This window comes from Echinococcus granulosus, assembly GCF_000524195.1.
Source record: "Echinococcus granulosus chromosome Unknown EG_S00019, whole genome shotgun sequence".
Lineage (NCBI taxonomy): Eukaryota > Metazoa > Platyhelminthes > Cestoda > Cyclophyllidea > Taeniidae > Echinococcus > Echinococcus granulosus.
Window position 1 is genome coordinate 416344 of NW_020170399.1, and position 16954 is coordinate 433297.

A 16954-nucleotide genomic window follows, 5' to 3' on the forward strand; every position below is an offset into this window, starting at 1 on the left:
TGTTCTATACGTCCCTTTTCAGCCTCAGGACAGACTCGGAAAGCTACAGTTTTGTTGTAGCTTTTCTACAAAAAAATTTTTCTTCAGTATCTACCATGGCCATTTAAACTGCTGAAAATAAAATCCCTAATTCAAATCCCCCTTAAGATGTGTAAGCACATAAAGTGGAGTTTTATTTTAGAGGAAATTTTAAATGCTTGTGAGTAGCGGATCGTCTTAGCGTCGAAACACTTCAACAATGTTACAAATTTAACATCATAGGATACACCTGCCTGTGTTCCCGCAACCAAGCACCAGTCACCCATCATTTAACCTCTTATGTTCCTTACCATCCTTCTGTTCCTTATTCTACGGAGTCTCTGTTCATGTGCCATGAATGGTTTTGAACTAAAGAGCATTTAGGAACATTCTTAGGGTCATATACGACAGGATTCTCGGATAGCTTCATTGCCATAGCAACCTCTTTAACCTACCATTAGTGTACCTACGGGCAAGATAAGGATAGGGTTCGGGACCAGCCTCATCAATAAGTTTCTCGAAGGGCACCTTCAAGACCTAAATGGGTGTCAATTCAGCCCTTGAAAAGTGTTCACCAACAAAGTAAGTCTTTAAAGCATGTTAGTCTTTCGTGGAGGCAAGCACCTGCCTGACACTTTCCTGACCCTTGGTAACTTAGTTCATATGGTACTTAGTCGCTCCAGCGACGAGGTCGGTGAAGTTGGCCCATAGAGTCACATGGTAACCATGTTTATCACCCCGATGTTACTGGTTGCCCAGGCAATACGCAATGAAGTTAGCATAGAACAGAACAACACCATTCTTGTTGTAGAATGTGGGAACAACCCCTGCAAGACAGAAGCCCACCTCGTAGAAGAGAGGCAGTATTCTGGGACAATATTTAACAAGGCCCAAAGAGACACCGCTATATGCAGCAGTCAAATGAGCATTGACAGCCTTGTGATAGTGTGGAGGGGCGGAGAGTTTAAAAAGAGGGTGGTGTCAGAAAAATACCAGACATGATTCCACCACATTTAGCCTCTGTGGATTCCATTCTTTCCATTAGAGTAAGGTAACTCTTTTGGTGTTAGATAGGCACTGTAAAATCTAAACCGATTTCCATTTGCATCCATTACTTTAACTTAACCATAAGACGTACTTCTGGCGCCCTGGTTAATGAAAAATCTACGTCCAGTACAGGGAAAGGGGTAAATGGCGTGTCATTTGCTGGGAACACGGATCTAGATGGGAGAGGTTTGAAACGCATGATCCAGTTACCAGGTCGTGGCCGGAAACACCAAGCCCGCAGCATAAGAGCCGACAACTGCCTTGAGAGTGATGATTATGTAGGAAGAATTAAGAAGCTAATTTTTATATGTGAATTAGTTATTTATTTGTGGTAAAAAACAGTAGAGTGGAGAATGGTTAGGTGACTCCAGCTAATGGACAGATCATCGCCGACTGATGATCATGGTAAGATTGATCCCTTTTAAACCAGTCAAGTCACACCTATTCTGTATAAATCCACCTTAAATTTGTAGTTTATCAGTGCCATGCCGCTGTCAATGCTACAACCCTGGGGAGGCCTGACCATGATGAAGGAAGATTCCATCTGCGGGGAAAAGTAGCATCAAAATGTGAACTCACAAGTGAACCATCAGCCACAATTTTTCATTCTGTGCTCAAGCGTCAAATGCAAAATTCATATTCCTTACATCAGCGAAAGGCTGATCTCACTTAAAATCTAGGATGTAAGGGCGAAATTCCCTGCATCCGGCTTTGGTTAGAATCGTGGCAATTCCTTACTTTTGCCCACAGAAGCTGCTCAATTGTGGGGTAGGGCACCACACGATTTTGAGCATGTTCAAGTTCTATTAGGCACTTTCTATCCCGAATTTGCAGTTTTGTGAATATTCTTGTGGCCTGTCAGCTTGCAACACGTACAAAATCAGCTCCAGCTCACTTCTACGATTCGTTTGATTTTATCTGTTAGGCTGTTCCATCGCATGTTGGTAATACCTGAATAGTCATCCATCAGTTTACAAAATCCCACATTCTCTGTAATTGGCTGTGTAGTAAACGTGAAATGGGAGGTGCTGTAATATGATAGGGGTTTATCCCTCGGCATTGGTGAGGCGCCACTTTTGTACTTTGAATGAACCCCCTTGTACCTCGCCGGGTGGGCTGGCCTTTTGGGCCATGCCAATAGTCTAGACACCTTCTCTGCGCTGAATATACATTCTGCCCGAGTACTTTGTCTTCTTTCGTCTTCAGGGAGTCCCGGGACGCTACACTTGTGACAGCGGAAAGCGAACCCAATCTTAAAGGACATGTATCGTGATTTTCCACTTCTGCGTGATAAACCTTAGTGGAGCGGAAGAACCACATATGCTGCGGATGGGAGAATGGTGGTGATTCCTAATAGAAGGGTTGATGTTGACGTCTACCTTCGGCATCTCTTCCAGTTTCTCGTGTTCTGCAGAAAAGCTGTTAACAGCTGAAGCGTCACTGGCCGTGAACCATCTGGATGTTTCGTTACGGATTTCCCCTACCGTCCTGATTCATATTCCTAAACCGAACAAAACTGCAGATCCAGGCAAGCTGCCAAGAGGGGTCAGCGACGTTGAGGTCAAGTATCCCCTCAGTTACGCGCTAATTTGGTGACTGGCACGATCGGCTCGTGGGTGTTGCTTTACTGCACGGACTACGCTGTAATGGCTGACGCGGGAGGTTGACCTGCGGGAGCGCAGGGGACGACGCTCAAAAGAGGAGGGAGGCTATGTAATATGATAGTGGTTTATTCCTCCTTGTACCTCACTGAGTGGGCTGGCCTTTTGGGTTATGCCAATAGCCCAGACACCTTCTCTGCGCTGAGTATATATTCTGCCCGAGTATTTTGTCTTCTCTCGTCTTCAGGGAGTCCCGGGATGCTACAGTACAGTTCGGTAAATTAGAACACCCCAACCACAGTAATACGCGGTTCAGTTAATGCTTAAAATAGTTACTAGAAATAGTAGTTATGTAAATAAAAGGGACAAATACGTGTTTCCACTAATTCACCTATCTATGCCACCAGTATGACCACAGAGAAATACACAATAGACCCGAAAATAAACATAAATTAATCAGTTTATCACCAACTTGTACGTTCCGTGTAATAAGGATAACATCGGAATATCATGTTCTTTTTGCTGTATTAAGCCTACAGCTTACAGGATTAAACCATACAAAAGATACCTAAAAACAGACCAAGCGAACAAGAAGCTTGGAAAAGTATTTTTTAATATTAAAACCATCGTAACCATGCATTTTTAAAAGGCCCAAGGTAGCTATTGAGCAGCACAATAATACCAAATTTTACCAATAAATACCGCTTTGAGAAATTGTTCTTATCCTAAATTGGAAATGGGACGAATTTAATATACCATTTTGACCTTATTAATGTGAGTTTATTTTTCCATGTGTGTATTGGGATATATGCAAAGAAGGCACTTTATGTATAGCTTTACATATAAAATATTGTGAAGTAAGGGACTGTTTTATTAATAAAACTGCTAGAATAGCTATTGGTGGAACCATTTAATAGAAACAGCAATATATTTGGGCCCCAGTCAAACACCCCTAAAGATTTTTGACTAAAAGGGTATTTTTAGTTGTAAGCCTGAATCGGATAAAAATATCATCTGCAATCACTGAACTGCTGCTTTGTACAAACAAAACCACTTACTTGAATGGTTTTTATGTGTTTAAATACACCTAATTGACCCAAGTCCATCTAACTGGTACAACTGCACCCGGTGGGTTGTGTTCTTTGCTGGTGTCCTATTCTTGACTTTCTGTTGAGTAAACGTTGATGTTCGTTCAGGTATAACTGGCAAATGGCGATTTCGGATATTGTGAACATGAACAATGGCAGCTCTCATAACATTAAGAACGAGGATGATGACGTTCCTCTTGCGGCACGCATGAGTTTAAAGCGTTCCTATTCGTCCAGTGACGATGACGTTCCGTTGGCCGTAAAGTAAGTGTAAATCTGAAATAATTTATTTTGTGTTGTAGGATGAACGAGTCGCGGAAAAGGAAATACGATGATCCGCTATCTGATTATCCGGCAAGTTCCTTCACGGAAATATATTTTTGTTTTTAGAAGAAGCGCCCGAAGTCTGAGCCGACAAATAATGACATTAAAATAAAGCCGGAAAGAAGCCCTTTTAAAAATGACATTAAGTCGAAATCGGCTACTGCTACACCAAGAAAAAAAGCGAAGGAGGAAGAAGGTGAAACAGTGTGGAAGTGGTGGGAGGAGAAAAATAGTGGTGGTAAATACAAATGGCGTTTTTTGGAACATAATGGCCCAATGTTTGCCCCTCCGTACGTGCCACTACCTGAGAATGTTTCTTTCTTCTACGATGGTCAGCGCATCAAATTGTCGGAAGCGGCTGAAGAGGTCGCTGGATTTTATGCTAAAATGTTAGATCACGACTTTACCAAAATGGAGGTCTTCAATAATAACTTTTTTAAGGATTGGCAAAGGGTTTGTGAAAACTAAGTTTGGTGGTAATCCTCTAGGTGATGACTCTTGAGGAAAAACAAGTCATCAGGAAACTGTCGAAATGTGATTTCACTTATATGGCGGAATATTACAAGAAGAAAGCCGAGGAGAGGAAGAATATGCCCAAGGAAGAAAAACAGAAGATTAAGGAGGAAAATCAGCGTACAGTGGAGCAGTATGGATTTTGTGTACTCGATGGTCACAAACAGAGAATCGCTAATTTCCGTATTGAACCACCGGGCTTGTTTCGCGGTCGTGGCAATCACCCGAAAACTGGTATGCTGAAGAAGCGTATACTGCCTGAGGACGTTATCATTAACTGTTCAAAGGATGCCAAAGTCCCTTCTCCTCCTCCAGGCCACCGTTGGAAAGAGGTGCGCCATGATAACACCGTTACTTGGCTGGCATGTTGGGTTGAAAATGTGCAAAATAACTTCAAATACGTGATGCTCAACGCTTCTTCTCGTCTGAAGGTGAGCAGTGATCTCATCACTAATGTCGTGCTTGTAGGGTGAAAAGGACTGGAAAAAGTACGAGGTTGCCAGAAGGCTTCACAGCTGCGTAGACAAAATTCGTGCAGACTACCGTACAGATTTTAAGTCCAAAGAAATGCGTATTCGTCAACGTGCTGTGGCGCTTTACTTCATTGACAAGGTGCGTTTTTATCCATCCATTTGCACAGACTATCGTTTGAAATTAGCAATGCTAGGCGGGTTCCATTTTATTAGGCTCGTGTTGGTGTCGGTTTTTCGGCGTATGCGGGCGCAGCGCCATTTTGAACTAATTTTTCTTTTCTACTGCACCACGCATTCCACCCATTTCACTATGTTAGTTTTAGCAATTTGAAGTTGTAATAACAATATTTCACAGTGATGCCCCAATGGCGTCAAAAATTTCGGTCACACAATTTATTCGAACGTTTGGGTCATTATTTGTGTGATTTGTTTCCTGACACTAACGGGAGATCACTGCAAATTCTCATACCTAGGTTCACAACTGCTAATGACGGTTGAGAACTCGCGTCAAGGCTACATGTCAAAGGTATTACTCATCAAATACATTTGGGGTTTATTCTTATGCTTTACCAAAAAGAGTATTTACAGTTCATCTTGTGGTAATCAGGCTTATTCATATGAGGTTCGAAATGTATGTAATTGCAGTCTGAATCTCGATCGAATGCAGGATTCAGTCAAGATTATTTTCAATTAACAAGTTAAAGATCGTGGTTGGGTAACACATTTCGACGGAAAAAGTAGCATTTTCATCAGAAGGTTTACTCTACTAAACATTCCCGAAACCGCTGTAATTGCCCTCCGCATCGTTACTGAAGCTTATTGCTAATCCTAAATATTATTATGTAAGTGAGTTAAACTTGCCTATCTTCTATCTGTAAAATTAAATCTGTCAATTGACTCCAACGAGTTGTCATTGGTTCACCTTTTTTTAAGTTGGCCTTGCGTGCTGGCAATGAAAAAGATGAAGATGAGGCAGATACGGTGGGTTGCTGTTCCTTGCGATGTGAACACATTAAACTTCATGAAGAGTTTGATGGCAAGCCATACGTGGTCGAGTTTGACTTCCTCGGCAAGGACTCGATTCGCTACCAAAATTCTGTCTCCGTGCCGAAGCGTGTTTTCAAGAATCTAAAGATCTTCGTCAAAAACAAGCAAGGCAGCGATGACCTTTTTGATCGTCTCAACACAACTACACTAAATCAGTACCTCCGGGAGTTGATGGAGGGTCTCACTGCCAAGGTTTTTCGTACTTACAACGCTAGTCGAACTCTTGAGGAGCAGCTCGAACACCTCACCAATCCGGATGACATACCGGCTGAGAAAGTTCTCGCTTACAATCGTGCCAATCGAGCTGTCGCCGTTCTTTGCAATCATCAGCGTGCTGTGCCTAAGTCTTTCTCCACCTCCATGGAGAATTTGCAGAAAAAGGTAACCTTGTTATCTCCAGGTTTTTCAATCTTCTTATATTTTGATTATTTACAGGTGTGGTAGTGATATTCCCTATTGCCTTCTCAATTGTAGTCTGCACTAGTGGTCAGGGTTTTTTTCCGTTTCGTGCATCATTTTTTAATGTTTTTTGTTTTTCGCCTGCCAGATTGATGCAAAGAAGGAACAGATAGCCGATGTTATGCGAGAAGCCAGGCAGATTAAAGCGGACTACACACACTCCAAGACCGCAGCAAAGCGGACTCAGTACGAGAAGTTGAAAAAGCGTCTTGGCACCCTGAAAGAACAATTGTTGAAACTTCAGGTTCAAGCCACGGACAGGGACGAGAACAAGACCATTGCCTTGAGTACGAGCAAGCTTAACTACCTGGATCCTCGGATCACGGTTGCCTGGTAAGAGGCTGGTTACGTACCTCACTTTTGATTGCCTTCTTTAACATTGACTGTTTCATTTGTGATAGGCTCTGCTTACACTTCACACGGCTTTGTGAAGGTCACCACTTTGGCGTGTTTATTCCTGTGCTGTGCGCCGCTCGCTGTGTGTGCTTGTGTACGAGCTATCTTCACACTACCAGTTTCTTTCCTTCTAAGGTCCTTTTGAGCTTCTAGAGCACTGTGATCACTTCTCTCTTAACTGATATCGGCTTCCATATAAATAAAACAGATGTTTTTCCTATCGAAGGAGGATGGATACACAGGCATTCAAATTGACCGTTTGAAACCTATACTGACCTTTTGGCTGGTGCTATAAATGTTATGGCCGGACATTAGTAGCCTTTCAATATGAGTGCACTTTCTCGTTCCACTTCTTTTGCTTTTATAACAATGCGCATTTGTGCGATGACAGGTGCAAACGGTACAACATTCCCATTGAGAAGGTCTACAATAGGACGCAACGAGAGAAGTTTATGTGGGCAATTCAGATGGCCACTGAGGATTACAAGTTTACCGACCTCACCTCCGACAAGGCCACGAATCAATTGAAGCAGGAGGATGAGGAGGAGCCTGAAGACGAGGTGGGGGATGAAGACGACTTCTGAAGCGCGCCATCGTTTCGCTTCCACAATCTCTCCCCGCCCCTGTCTGGGTGTGTGTGTGCGCTAATTGTAAATAAATATTTTCCTAATTAGTTCACCACTGACTGATCGATTGACTCTTCTTACTCTCCTTTTCCACACATTGGCGCTCTTTCTCCGGAATATCTCCATGCGTTGAATCACGCCTGGTCGACATTTATTGTCTGTGTTCGGTTCTTTTTTCGTTCGACTGCAAGCTGGTGATACCATCGGTATTGGCTTTCCCTCGCCACTAGCGGTGTGCGTGTGTGATTCGTATTCGCTGTGCTCCGTCAGTTATTTTTCTCTTTTATTTCACTTTCCATTTTAAGTCCTTTGCTCTTCATCTTTGTTGATATGACGGTCCAACCTGTGTTTGTACCATTGTCACCACCAGTGTATGCGTACATTAAATGAAGAAAAAAATAAATTCCCTTGTGAGTGCATGTCGATATTGGAGCTCTTGTTATAACTGATTTGGCAGTTACTGTGCTTTGGCAGTTGTCGTGATGACTCGAATACATGCCGAATTCCAGGGGGACTCTATGGTGGTAGGGGCTGAGGGAAGGGTAGGGGGGCTTTTGGGACCTTTGATAAATTTATTCCGGACTGTTGCATCATTCTACACGGGTCACTCTAAGTTCCGGCTGGGCAATGAGTCATCTAACGTGTGGGTTTGTGGTTGTGGGGCGCTTCTACTGAGCGAATATGCGTGTGAGTGACCGCTGGTTCTGTGTCCAATTCTCTTCAGTTTGGAAATTTGAAAACGACCTAGTAGAGCGACTTATATAACTGTTCGAATTGTGTTAAGCAACAGTAATGGTTCAATTCCTGACAGTTTGAGTAGCCCTTTTCTTTTGCAACTACCCCGAGCCCATTCATCTATCCATCCTGTATCCATCCATTCATCCACTCATTCAATATGAACGTTAATTCCTCGCTTCATATTTATCACATAAGCTGCCGAAAAATCCATTTTTGAGTATGCTAATACAATAAGTGCCGCATAAGTGGAGTAGCATTATTAAATGCCCACTAGAAAAGTCTGATGGTTACTAAATGACCATTATATTTTTAAGCAGCCAAATGAATTATTTATAGAATGCTCTTTTACCTGATCCTGTCTCGGTACTAATGGTACCACAAAATGGTACTACATAATGTAAGTTCAGGCGTACGAATGTAATCACTTATCTTATTAAATATGCACACGTAGAATGCACTACAATAGACTTCCAAAATTACCAAATCTACGGCTGTTTAAAAGTTTCAATGCCAGGATTAAAGGACAAAGCGCGGAGGTTGATATGCGTTGATGTCTTCTGCTGTGTAGATTTTCTTTATATATTTGCTTAACTTTCCGCAGGAACTGTTAGAATGTCAAGTTTTGTCCTACCTTTGAAGTTCGTTAATGATGTGAAAATGTGGGAAATTTAACAGCCGTATGTACAGCGTTGAGGAATATGGCATACTTAATTATGACTTTTAGTCTGCATCGTTATTTCATTTCTTGCCTTTTTGTGTCAAATATGTTGTCCTAACAGAGGATTTCACCCTGTTTATTTCACGGGTCCTGAATACAACTGTCATGTTAAAAACGAAGAACTGAATCCGTATTTGAATCTTCCGCCCCCGCTCAACATTCTTTGGAAAGATGTGCACACTCCTCACGCAATTTTGCCCTATTTTTGGTGACTGATCTAATGTTCCTTACTTTGCAGGAGAATGAGTGATATTGAATCCCTTCTCTCAAAATTTTCTGAGCAGGAATTGAAGGATTGGCTTTTGAACTTTAGCGACTTTGCTGCACTTAATGGTAACATTGCATCACATCTGCTAAATTTTTCACAGGAGTTTTGAAGCAGAATCATGATGGGGCTATTATGACTCTCCAGCACACTTTTCTACCTTCGCCCTACCCGCAAGTTCAGTTCAAAGAAGCCGTTGATATTCAACGCTTTTTTAATAGCTTATTTCTTAGTGTGGCCTCAGACTACGAATTTTTGGAATCAACTTTTAAACCGTAAGATTGCTTTGACTATCAATGCATGGAACATATAACTTGTCAATCGCTATCGTGTATCGCTTATTAGGTGTTATTTCTAGTAAACACTTTCCAATCATCATGTCTAGTATTGCTTGTCTAAGGCAAGGTTTAAACAAACTCCTGATTTTGTTAACCAGAGTCCTTTCTCAAGACGAATACGTTAATAATTTATGGAGAATCTACCAACTTGATCACGAACTGGGCCCAGTGCAACCGCTCAAACTGTCCCTGAATCGATCTGACTACATGCTGCACTCCGCTTTTCCCGGCTGTCCCCTGAAACAGGTTGAAATGAACTTCATTGCTGTCAGCTTCGGCGGTGTAGCAGAACGGCTGGTCAAAGTACATCAAATGCGACTGAATCAACTGCTAGGCGCCAACGCACCAAAGGTTTACATTTTTAATCACACCTTTTTGACTGCATTTTCTTCAATGTTTTGTAAAATTTTACAGATTCTCTATTTCCATGTTTAGGTTCGGACTTTATACTGAGTGTATGTTGAACAACCATATGAATAGATTTTGTGAGGTCTCTTCTGAGTGGACCCTTTAGCAAAATTTATTTCAGTTTAACTGAAGCACGCCCTGTAGCCTTTTTGTTAAACTTGTGATAATAACTGTTCTTTTGTAGAACTTTCAGCAGCCTGTTTGCTCAATCGCTACGTTTTAATTGTTCATTCAAGAGTTCGATAATGCAAGTGGATCCTTTAAGGCTATTTTTGCTTATTTGCCTAATGTGGTGCTGAGGAACTTCCGTTATATTTACGACAGTCTTATCCATATTTTAATTCCTACTGGTACATTTTATGGCAAAGATTAAATGTCATTTAGCCCAAAAGTGTTAAAGGCGAATTTCTGGAAAGGGTCCTCTGGAACTGAAGGTTCCATTTCTTGCAGCTGCCCGCCTGTCCCTCGGCCACAAAATTCGGTAGTGCAATCGCTCGTGCAGTAGAGGAGTACGTGAAGAGTAGTGCACACCTCCAACGCACCAGCCTCCCGGCTATCCTCGTAGTGGTGTCGGAGGATGAAACTAACATCTACGATCAGCGCAGTATCGAGGAGGCTGTGCTCTACGCCAATGCCTCCCTTCGTCTCCTCCGACGCACCTTTGCCGAGCTCGCGGAGCCCACAGGACGTGTGAATGTCGAGGAAGCTACTGAACGCCTCTTTGTGTGCGTTGTGGCACTCTTCCCTCCCTTATGTAACTAAGTTCTCATCTGAATGAGTTTTACTGTTCTCAGGGATGGCTATGAAATTGCTCTCATCTACTACCGCACTGGTTACGCACCGAGCCACTTTGATGAAGAGGTAAAGGTTTCATGATTTCATAATCCGCCGTCAAGTCCCTTGATTTTGCATCGTCTTATCTGATCCAGACATTTGTTTAGGAAACAGGATCTGGGGCTTATATTGTGCGTACTTTTCCCTCATATTCTTTCCAGTTGCAGTCTCTTAAAGTTGCCACAGAACATTCATTTTTCATGCCTATGCTGCTTTATTTTTATCTGAGTTTGATTACGCCTGCAAACTTTGTTTTCTCACAAAGCTTACACTTCCCTCAACATTTCTAGAGCACTCTTTATGAAAAGCCACCTTTAACTAGCGAGAAATTGGCACCCCATTTCTTACACTCCTTCGAACAGCACAAAACAGCCACATGCCTTAGCTTACATGAAACTAGGCAGTAACTGGATGCCAGAAGTAAAATGTAGGTTGCGTTAAGTTCGACTGTTCATTAAAGGATGAGATCAAAAGACTAGATTGATGTCACATACATTTACACGTGAGTCATCATTTTTGTGTTGAAGATAACCAAAATGAGGCACAGTTCAAGGGTTTGCTCTTATGCGCATTGAACTTAATTGAGTCTACCACTAGTTTTACTTCGAGTTTTATTCGCTGGCCAAATTTCTGCGCATATTTGGACGAACTACTTTTTCCTTCCTCATTTCGTCTCGATTGATTTTCTTCTTAAGCACAAGTTCTCATAATGTTGTCAAGGCGTGTCAACGGGTCATTGGATTTTACTGCGAAGCGCTTCCATTGCCTGTTATGGTCACTATAGCCAAGTGCTCACGTATTCACTCACAGTAGACGAGGTGATCCGCCAAACTTTCAAGTTCATCGGTTAAGAAATGATCCGACTTTGAATGTGCTATCATATGATTGCAGTAGATACGTTGTATCTACAAGTTCTGCTAATCCTTACCTCAAAATTGTGTACAGGCTTGGCGGACAAAGCTGCGACTGGAGCGAAGTCTCGCGATCAAGTGTCCCTCGATTGATTACCTGTTGGCGAACATGAAGCTCGTCCAGACCGCTCTCGCCGCTGGCCCCACGGTGTTGTCACGCTTTGGGGTCAGTCCCCAAACGGCGGAGCGGCTTGCGGCCACTTTTGCGCGTCAGACCGTCCTTTCTACCGACTTCCACTTCGCCGACCCCGCCATCATTGATCAGATGGTTGAGGAGTGCCGTCGTCGGCCCGACAAATTCGTTCTCAAGCCTCAGCGTGAGGGTGGTGGGAATAACATCTTCGGAGGTGAGTCGGTTATTCGCTCTATGGCACTATTGTGCGAAATGAGTGAGTCTATAAGTAGGTTCTCTCTTGATGAATTGGAGAGCTGTGTGGTTTTCTTGTGACGAGAATGTTTTCAAATTCAATACTAGCACACCGTGACCCATTTTCGCCTATTACTAGGGCGCCATTTGGGAAGTAATCCTGATGGCTAGACTACGCCAACAAAATTTCCCAAGAAAGTTTACTCAAGAAGCGAAATTTTGCGGTACCTTTAACCCATTGACATTTCTTCTTTTTCACGCGTTGGCTCTTTAGATACTGTTCAGCCATCTCTTCGGGAAGTTACCATTTAGTCTCTCCCAGTGTAGTGAAGTCCGAGATTTTGAAACATAGTCCCCCTTACCATCCATATGACCATATATTAGTTTTAAGGATCGAATTTAATCCACAGCACTGTCATCGTTTAAACGAGTTATTTCCAAAAACTTTAAAATAGATCTGAGGTTAAACGTTTGGGCAGCACAAACCAGGATCACACAACCTTTCATAAGGATTGTCTTTTGTTGAATCTATGTTATTGTTAGACTAAACTATTGTCTTCAACGCTCTCTAGGTATCCGCCATTCACTTTTCGTTGTAAACACAATAAATCTTCGGGTTGAATGTGATTGGAATGGTGGCGCCTTAGGCTTGCATGATAATTCTGCGGACGTCAAATGTGCAGTCGGTGTGATCGGCGCCGTACTTGTAGTAAGATGGACCATGATGACTAGACTTGACTTCAAGAGTGGTGGCATTCGCCTTGCAGCTGACATAGTGCGGAAGTTGGACAAAGTGATGGGCAAATTGGAGGCCAATGCCTACATCCTGATGGAGAAACTCGAACCACCGATAGTGGAGAACTGCGTAGTCGGCATTGAGTATCCCTCGCCTCTGCGCCGTCAAATGATCTCGGAGCTGGGCATCTACGGTGTTTTGTTGAGGTGAGTCTCTTATTACTACCTCCTAAGTAGGTCCTGTAGATTTGTAATACAAATTCTAGGGAATACTGAACAAAAATGAGCTTCTGGGAAGTGAACCATGTCTTATAAAAACACCCACAATTCATCTGAAAAATTATCTATCACACCACTACACCGTCGTGATCTAAGGTTGCTTGAAACAGAGGCTTAGAAAACGAATGACACTCTTCACTCCCCAAGTAATGTCACTCAGGCATTAATGGGTTGTGATGTATTTTGCCTGAGGTCTTTCCACTTTCCCTTTCTTTCTGTTTGTTTGAAGCCGAGGTACAGACGAATTGGAGAATCATGAGGCTGGTCACCTGCTTCGAACCAAACTTCTGGGCATCAATGAGGGCGGTGTAGTTACCGGCTTTGCCAACCTTGACACCCCTCTGCTCCCTCCCCCCCCCCCTCTGAGAACCCTCTCTCTTTCAATGCCTTGCTTACAGGTCTGCATTGAAGTAATAGGAGCGATTGCTATCTCTTTCACTTTTCTATTGCAGAGGTCCCCCTCAGCCCCTTCTCCAGAGGCTGGGTAAAAGGATCTTAAATAGGGCAGCTCAAGGTGGTTGCCCACTCATTGGGGATTTTTGTGCATCCCTGAGTTCAAACGTTGGAATTTGAGGACTTGCATCAGCCAGAGCCCGATTTGTGACAAATTACTGCGGTTTAATAGCCCATCTAATCATATTCTAGATCGTACCTTGATGGTGGCTTTCATGCATGAGTTACTCGACTCATTCGGAAAAGTTGATTAGGTTTCATCCATCTCTGCTGTCTCGAAGGGCAATTAGCGGCTTTTCGTGACGGTTAGCTTGGCACTTCACCATCGCACAATACACGCGGAATGATCGCAAAGCAATTTCTTAATGTGGCTGTTAACCGGTACGGACGACCACAAAGGTGTGGTCATTTGCGATCGTACACGGAGATGGATGTGGGAAGAAACGACCACGGCGTGTTGTTCAGGTGTAATTTACGGAAAACATAAGTTTGAGTAAATCGAGCCAAATGTGATTAGACGAACTAATGGTTGACTAAAGTTGCGCCATGTTTCTACATTTTGTCGTGTGCTTGAGTTCAAGAAACGGAGACCCGGGAACTGTAAATCCCTGGAATTTTCAGTTTAATTAAAGGAACAACTTTAGGGTGCTGTTCAGATGCAGTGTTCCAGGTGTTAGCTAAAGTTGTAATAAGTTTAATTAGTAAGCAGGAACATACATCAGCGGCGTAGAGAAGAGCTAAAGTGCTACCTTCAGGCACGTATCAAATATCTAATCACCACATAAATGAAAAGCTGTGCCCATCCCTAAATCCCCAAATGAGTAAGAAGTTATGCCTAATTTGCAAGCTTATAAAAGCTAGGTATAATCCTTATGTTGTTTAAGTGTACCCTTTAGGGAGGAAGCAGGCAGTCGGATCGAACCTAGTGAGTAAGTAGCGGTCGCCATCTCCGGAATCAGAGAAGGGTTCCGTGTCCAAGTCTCCCTAACCTTGTACCTATCTTCCATTGACGCCAGGCGATAAATATGTCCTTATCAAATCTGTCTCGTGGTTCTGAAGATATAAAGGTTCTAAAAATATGGCGACCAGGGGAGAGGAGTCGAACGAGGGTCATGCTACATTGAGCTATACGAAATAAGGGTCTTGTGCTAACTTGTTAGATTTTATTCTATGAACCATATATATACATAGCTTCTAATGCTCGGAAAACACGGGTCTAATTCTAGCATCTCCACTATGATAAGGGACGGGAACATTACTACTCTATGAATTGCGTAAAATGGAGTAACGCCATCACCGGATTAAAAAGAAATTACAAAATGAAGGGTTTCACCGGTAAAGCTAATACTAAAATCTGCTAATTATTTTTTTCGTCCAAAAATTGCAGGAATCTGTTCTCATTATAACCGCAGACCTAGTATTCCTCTCGTTTACAATATTTGAAAATTGTTTCTTTGCCTTGCCAGTAAATTTCGGTGCCAAAATTTTTCATCACCTCTTGTAGTTTATGAGCGTTTTGTGCTTATTTCGTTCTTTTAGAGACAGGTTTTTTGACCAGTTTGTTTATTCCCACTTGTTCGCTTTCGTAGCGTGATTGAAGCTTACGATTATGGTGCGTTTTGGTTTGCTATGTACTGGATTCACGTTTTTGGACTTAACTCTCATCCAGTTTTCGTTTAGTCCCACAGGAAGTTTTCGGCCCCCCGGCATGGTTCTCTAGGTTTTACACCAAAGAAACGCAGTCGTCGCATTCGTGGTAAATGCAAGGCTTTCCCTAAAGACCGGCGATCGCTGCCACCACATTTGACTGCCTTCATGGGATTCAAGGCTGGCATGACTCATGTCGTCCGTGATGTCGATCGTCCTGGTTCAAAAGTTCACAAGAAGGAAGTTGTTGAGCCCGTCACTATTCTCGAGTGCCCGCCAATGGTCATCGTCGGAATTGTCGGTTACGCTCACACTGCTAGGGGTCTTCGCACTTTTAAGACCATTTGGGCTGAGCATTTGAGCGAGGAATGTCGTCGCCGTTTCTATAAGGACTTCTGCAAGTCCAAGCGGAAGGCTTTTACCAAGGCTTCCAAGAAGTGGGCCGACGAGGCTGGTCTTGCGGCAATTAACAGCGATATTAAGAAAATGAAGAAGTACTGCTCCGTCATCCGTGTTATTGCGCACACTCAGGTTTGCCATTGGGTTACTTGCATAGGATTATTCTAGATGAGGTTGATGAAGCACCGCCAGAAGAAGGCCCACATCATGGAAATCCAGGTCAATGGCGGTACCGTTTCTCAGAAGGTTGACTGGGCCCGCGAACACCTCGAAAAACAAGTTCCTGTTGCAAATGTTTTTGCTCAGGATGAGATGATCGACGTCATCGGTGTAACTAAGGGTAAAGGCTTCAAGGGTGTCACATCTCGTTGGCACACGAAGAAACTGCCTCGCAAGACTCATAAGGGTCTTCGCAAAGTTGCATGTATCGGAGCTTGGCATCCAGCCCGTGTAGGCCGCACCGTGGCTCGTGCTGGCCAGAAAGGTTACTTCCACCGCACCGAAATGAACAAGAAGATCTACCGCATCGGTCTTGGTAAATTTACTTAACCTATTCAAGCTACTTACTAGGTGTTCAGGCTCAAATTGAGGCTGCTAAGGTGGAGGCCGCGAAAGAGGAGAATAAGGAGCTGGCTGCTCTCATTAAGCCCAAGGGCAATGCTTCCACGGAATATGATCTAACAGCTAAAAATATCACTCCGATGGGTGGCTTCCCGCACTACGGTGAAGTTAACAATGATTACGTTATGATCAAAGGCTGTTGTATGGGCCCTCGCAAGCGTGTCATCACCCTACGTAAGAGTCTTCTCCAACAGACTAGTCGTCGTGCTCAGGAGAAGGTAGTCCTCAAGTTCATCGACACCTCCTCCAAATTCGGTCACGGTCGGTTCCAGACTCGTGCAGAGAAGAAGGCTTTTCTGGTATGTCTTACTCACTGAGTTGCCACTAATTGGAATTCTTTTCCTTCATCAGGGTCCTTTGAAGAAGGATTTGGAACGTCCGAAGGTTGCAGCGTAAATCTCTTGGAAATATACGTCTACGGATCTAGTGCCCCTTTTTATGGGTTTAACAGCTTTAGTTTTCAAGGTCTCAGGGTTTACTGGCACTCAACGCGTCCTGTACAGGTCTACCGTGACGTGCAACAGCCAGTGATATTGTTTGATGTCTCCGAAGCCGCTCTTGTCTGATTTGCGGCCCAATGGTCATCGAATATTCACCGCAAAGTCTAGCAATTTGATGCTGTGGCAGATTATCGGGGTCAGATTTTACT

The 16954-nt window shown here is 43.2% G+C and overlaps 2 protein-coding genes across 2 annotated transcripts; both read left to right on the plus strand. All coding sequences in view use genetic code 11, as the record gives it.

Annotated features, from left to right (window-relative positions):
- Positions 1-3875: 3875 nt before the first annotated feature.
- Positions 3876-7550, plus strand: EGR_03581 (DNA topoisomerase 1; the record flags this gene model as incomplete). Its single annotated transcript, XM_024492830.1, has 7 exons — positions 3876-4018; positions 4252-4531; positions 4567-5022; positions 5060-5203; positions 5998-6492; positions 6659-6903; positions 7358-7550. The coding sequence occupies 7 exons, from the start codon at positions 3876-3878 to the stop codon at positions 7548-7550; spliced, it is 1956 nt and encodes a 651-aa protein (XP_024352713.1).
- A 1740-nt stretch (positions 7551-9290) lies between these two features.
- On the plus strand, positions 9291-16701 carry EGR_03582 (60S ribosomal protein L3; the record flags this gene model as incomplete). Its single annotated transcript, XM_024492831.1, has 12 exons — positions 9291-9381; positions 9417-9588; positions 9750-10002; positions 10510-10784; positions 10854-10920; positions 11839-12151; positions 12744-13113; positions 13415-13583; positions 15319-15816; positions 15853-16219; positions 16255-16604; positions 16657-16701. The coding sequence occupies 12 exons, from the start codon at positions 9291-9293 to the stop codon at positions 16699-16701; spliced, it is 2970 nt and encodes a 989-aa protein (XP_024352714.1).
- Positions 16702-16954: the final 253 nt, after the last annotated feature.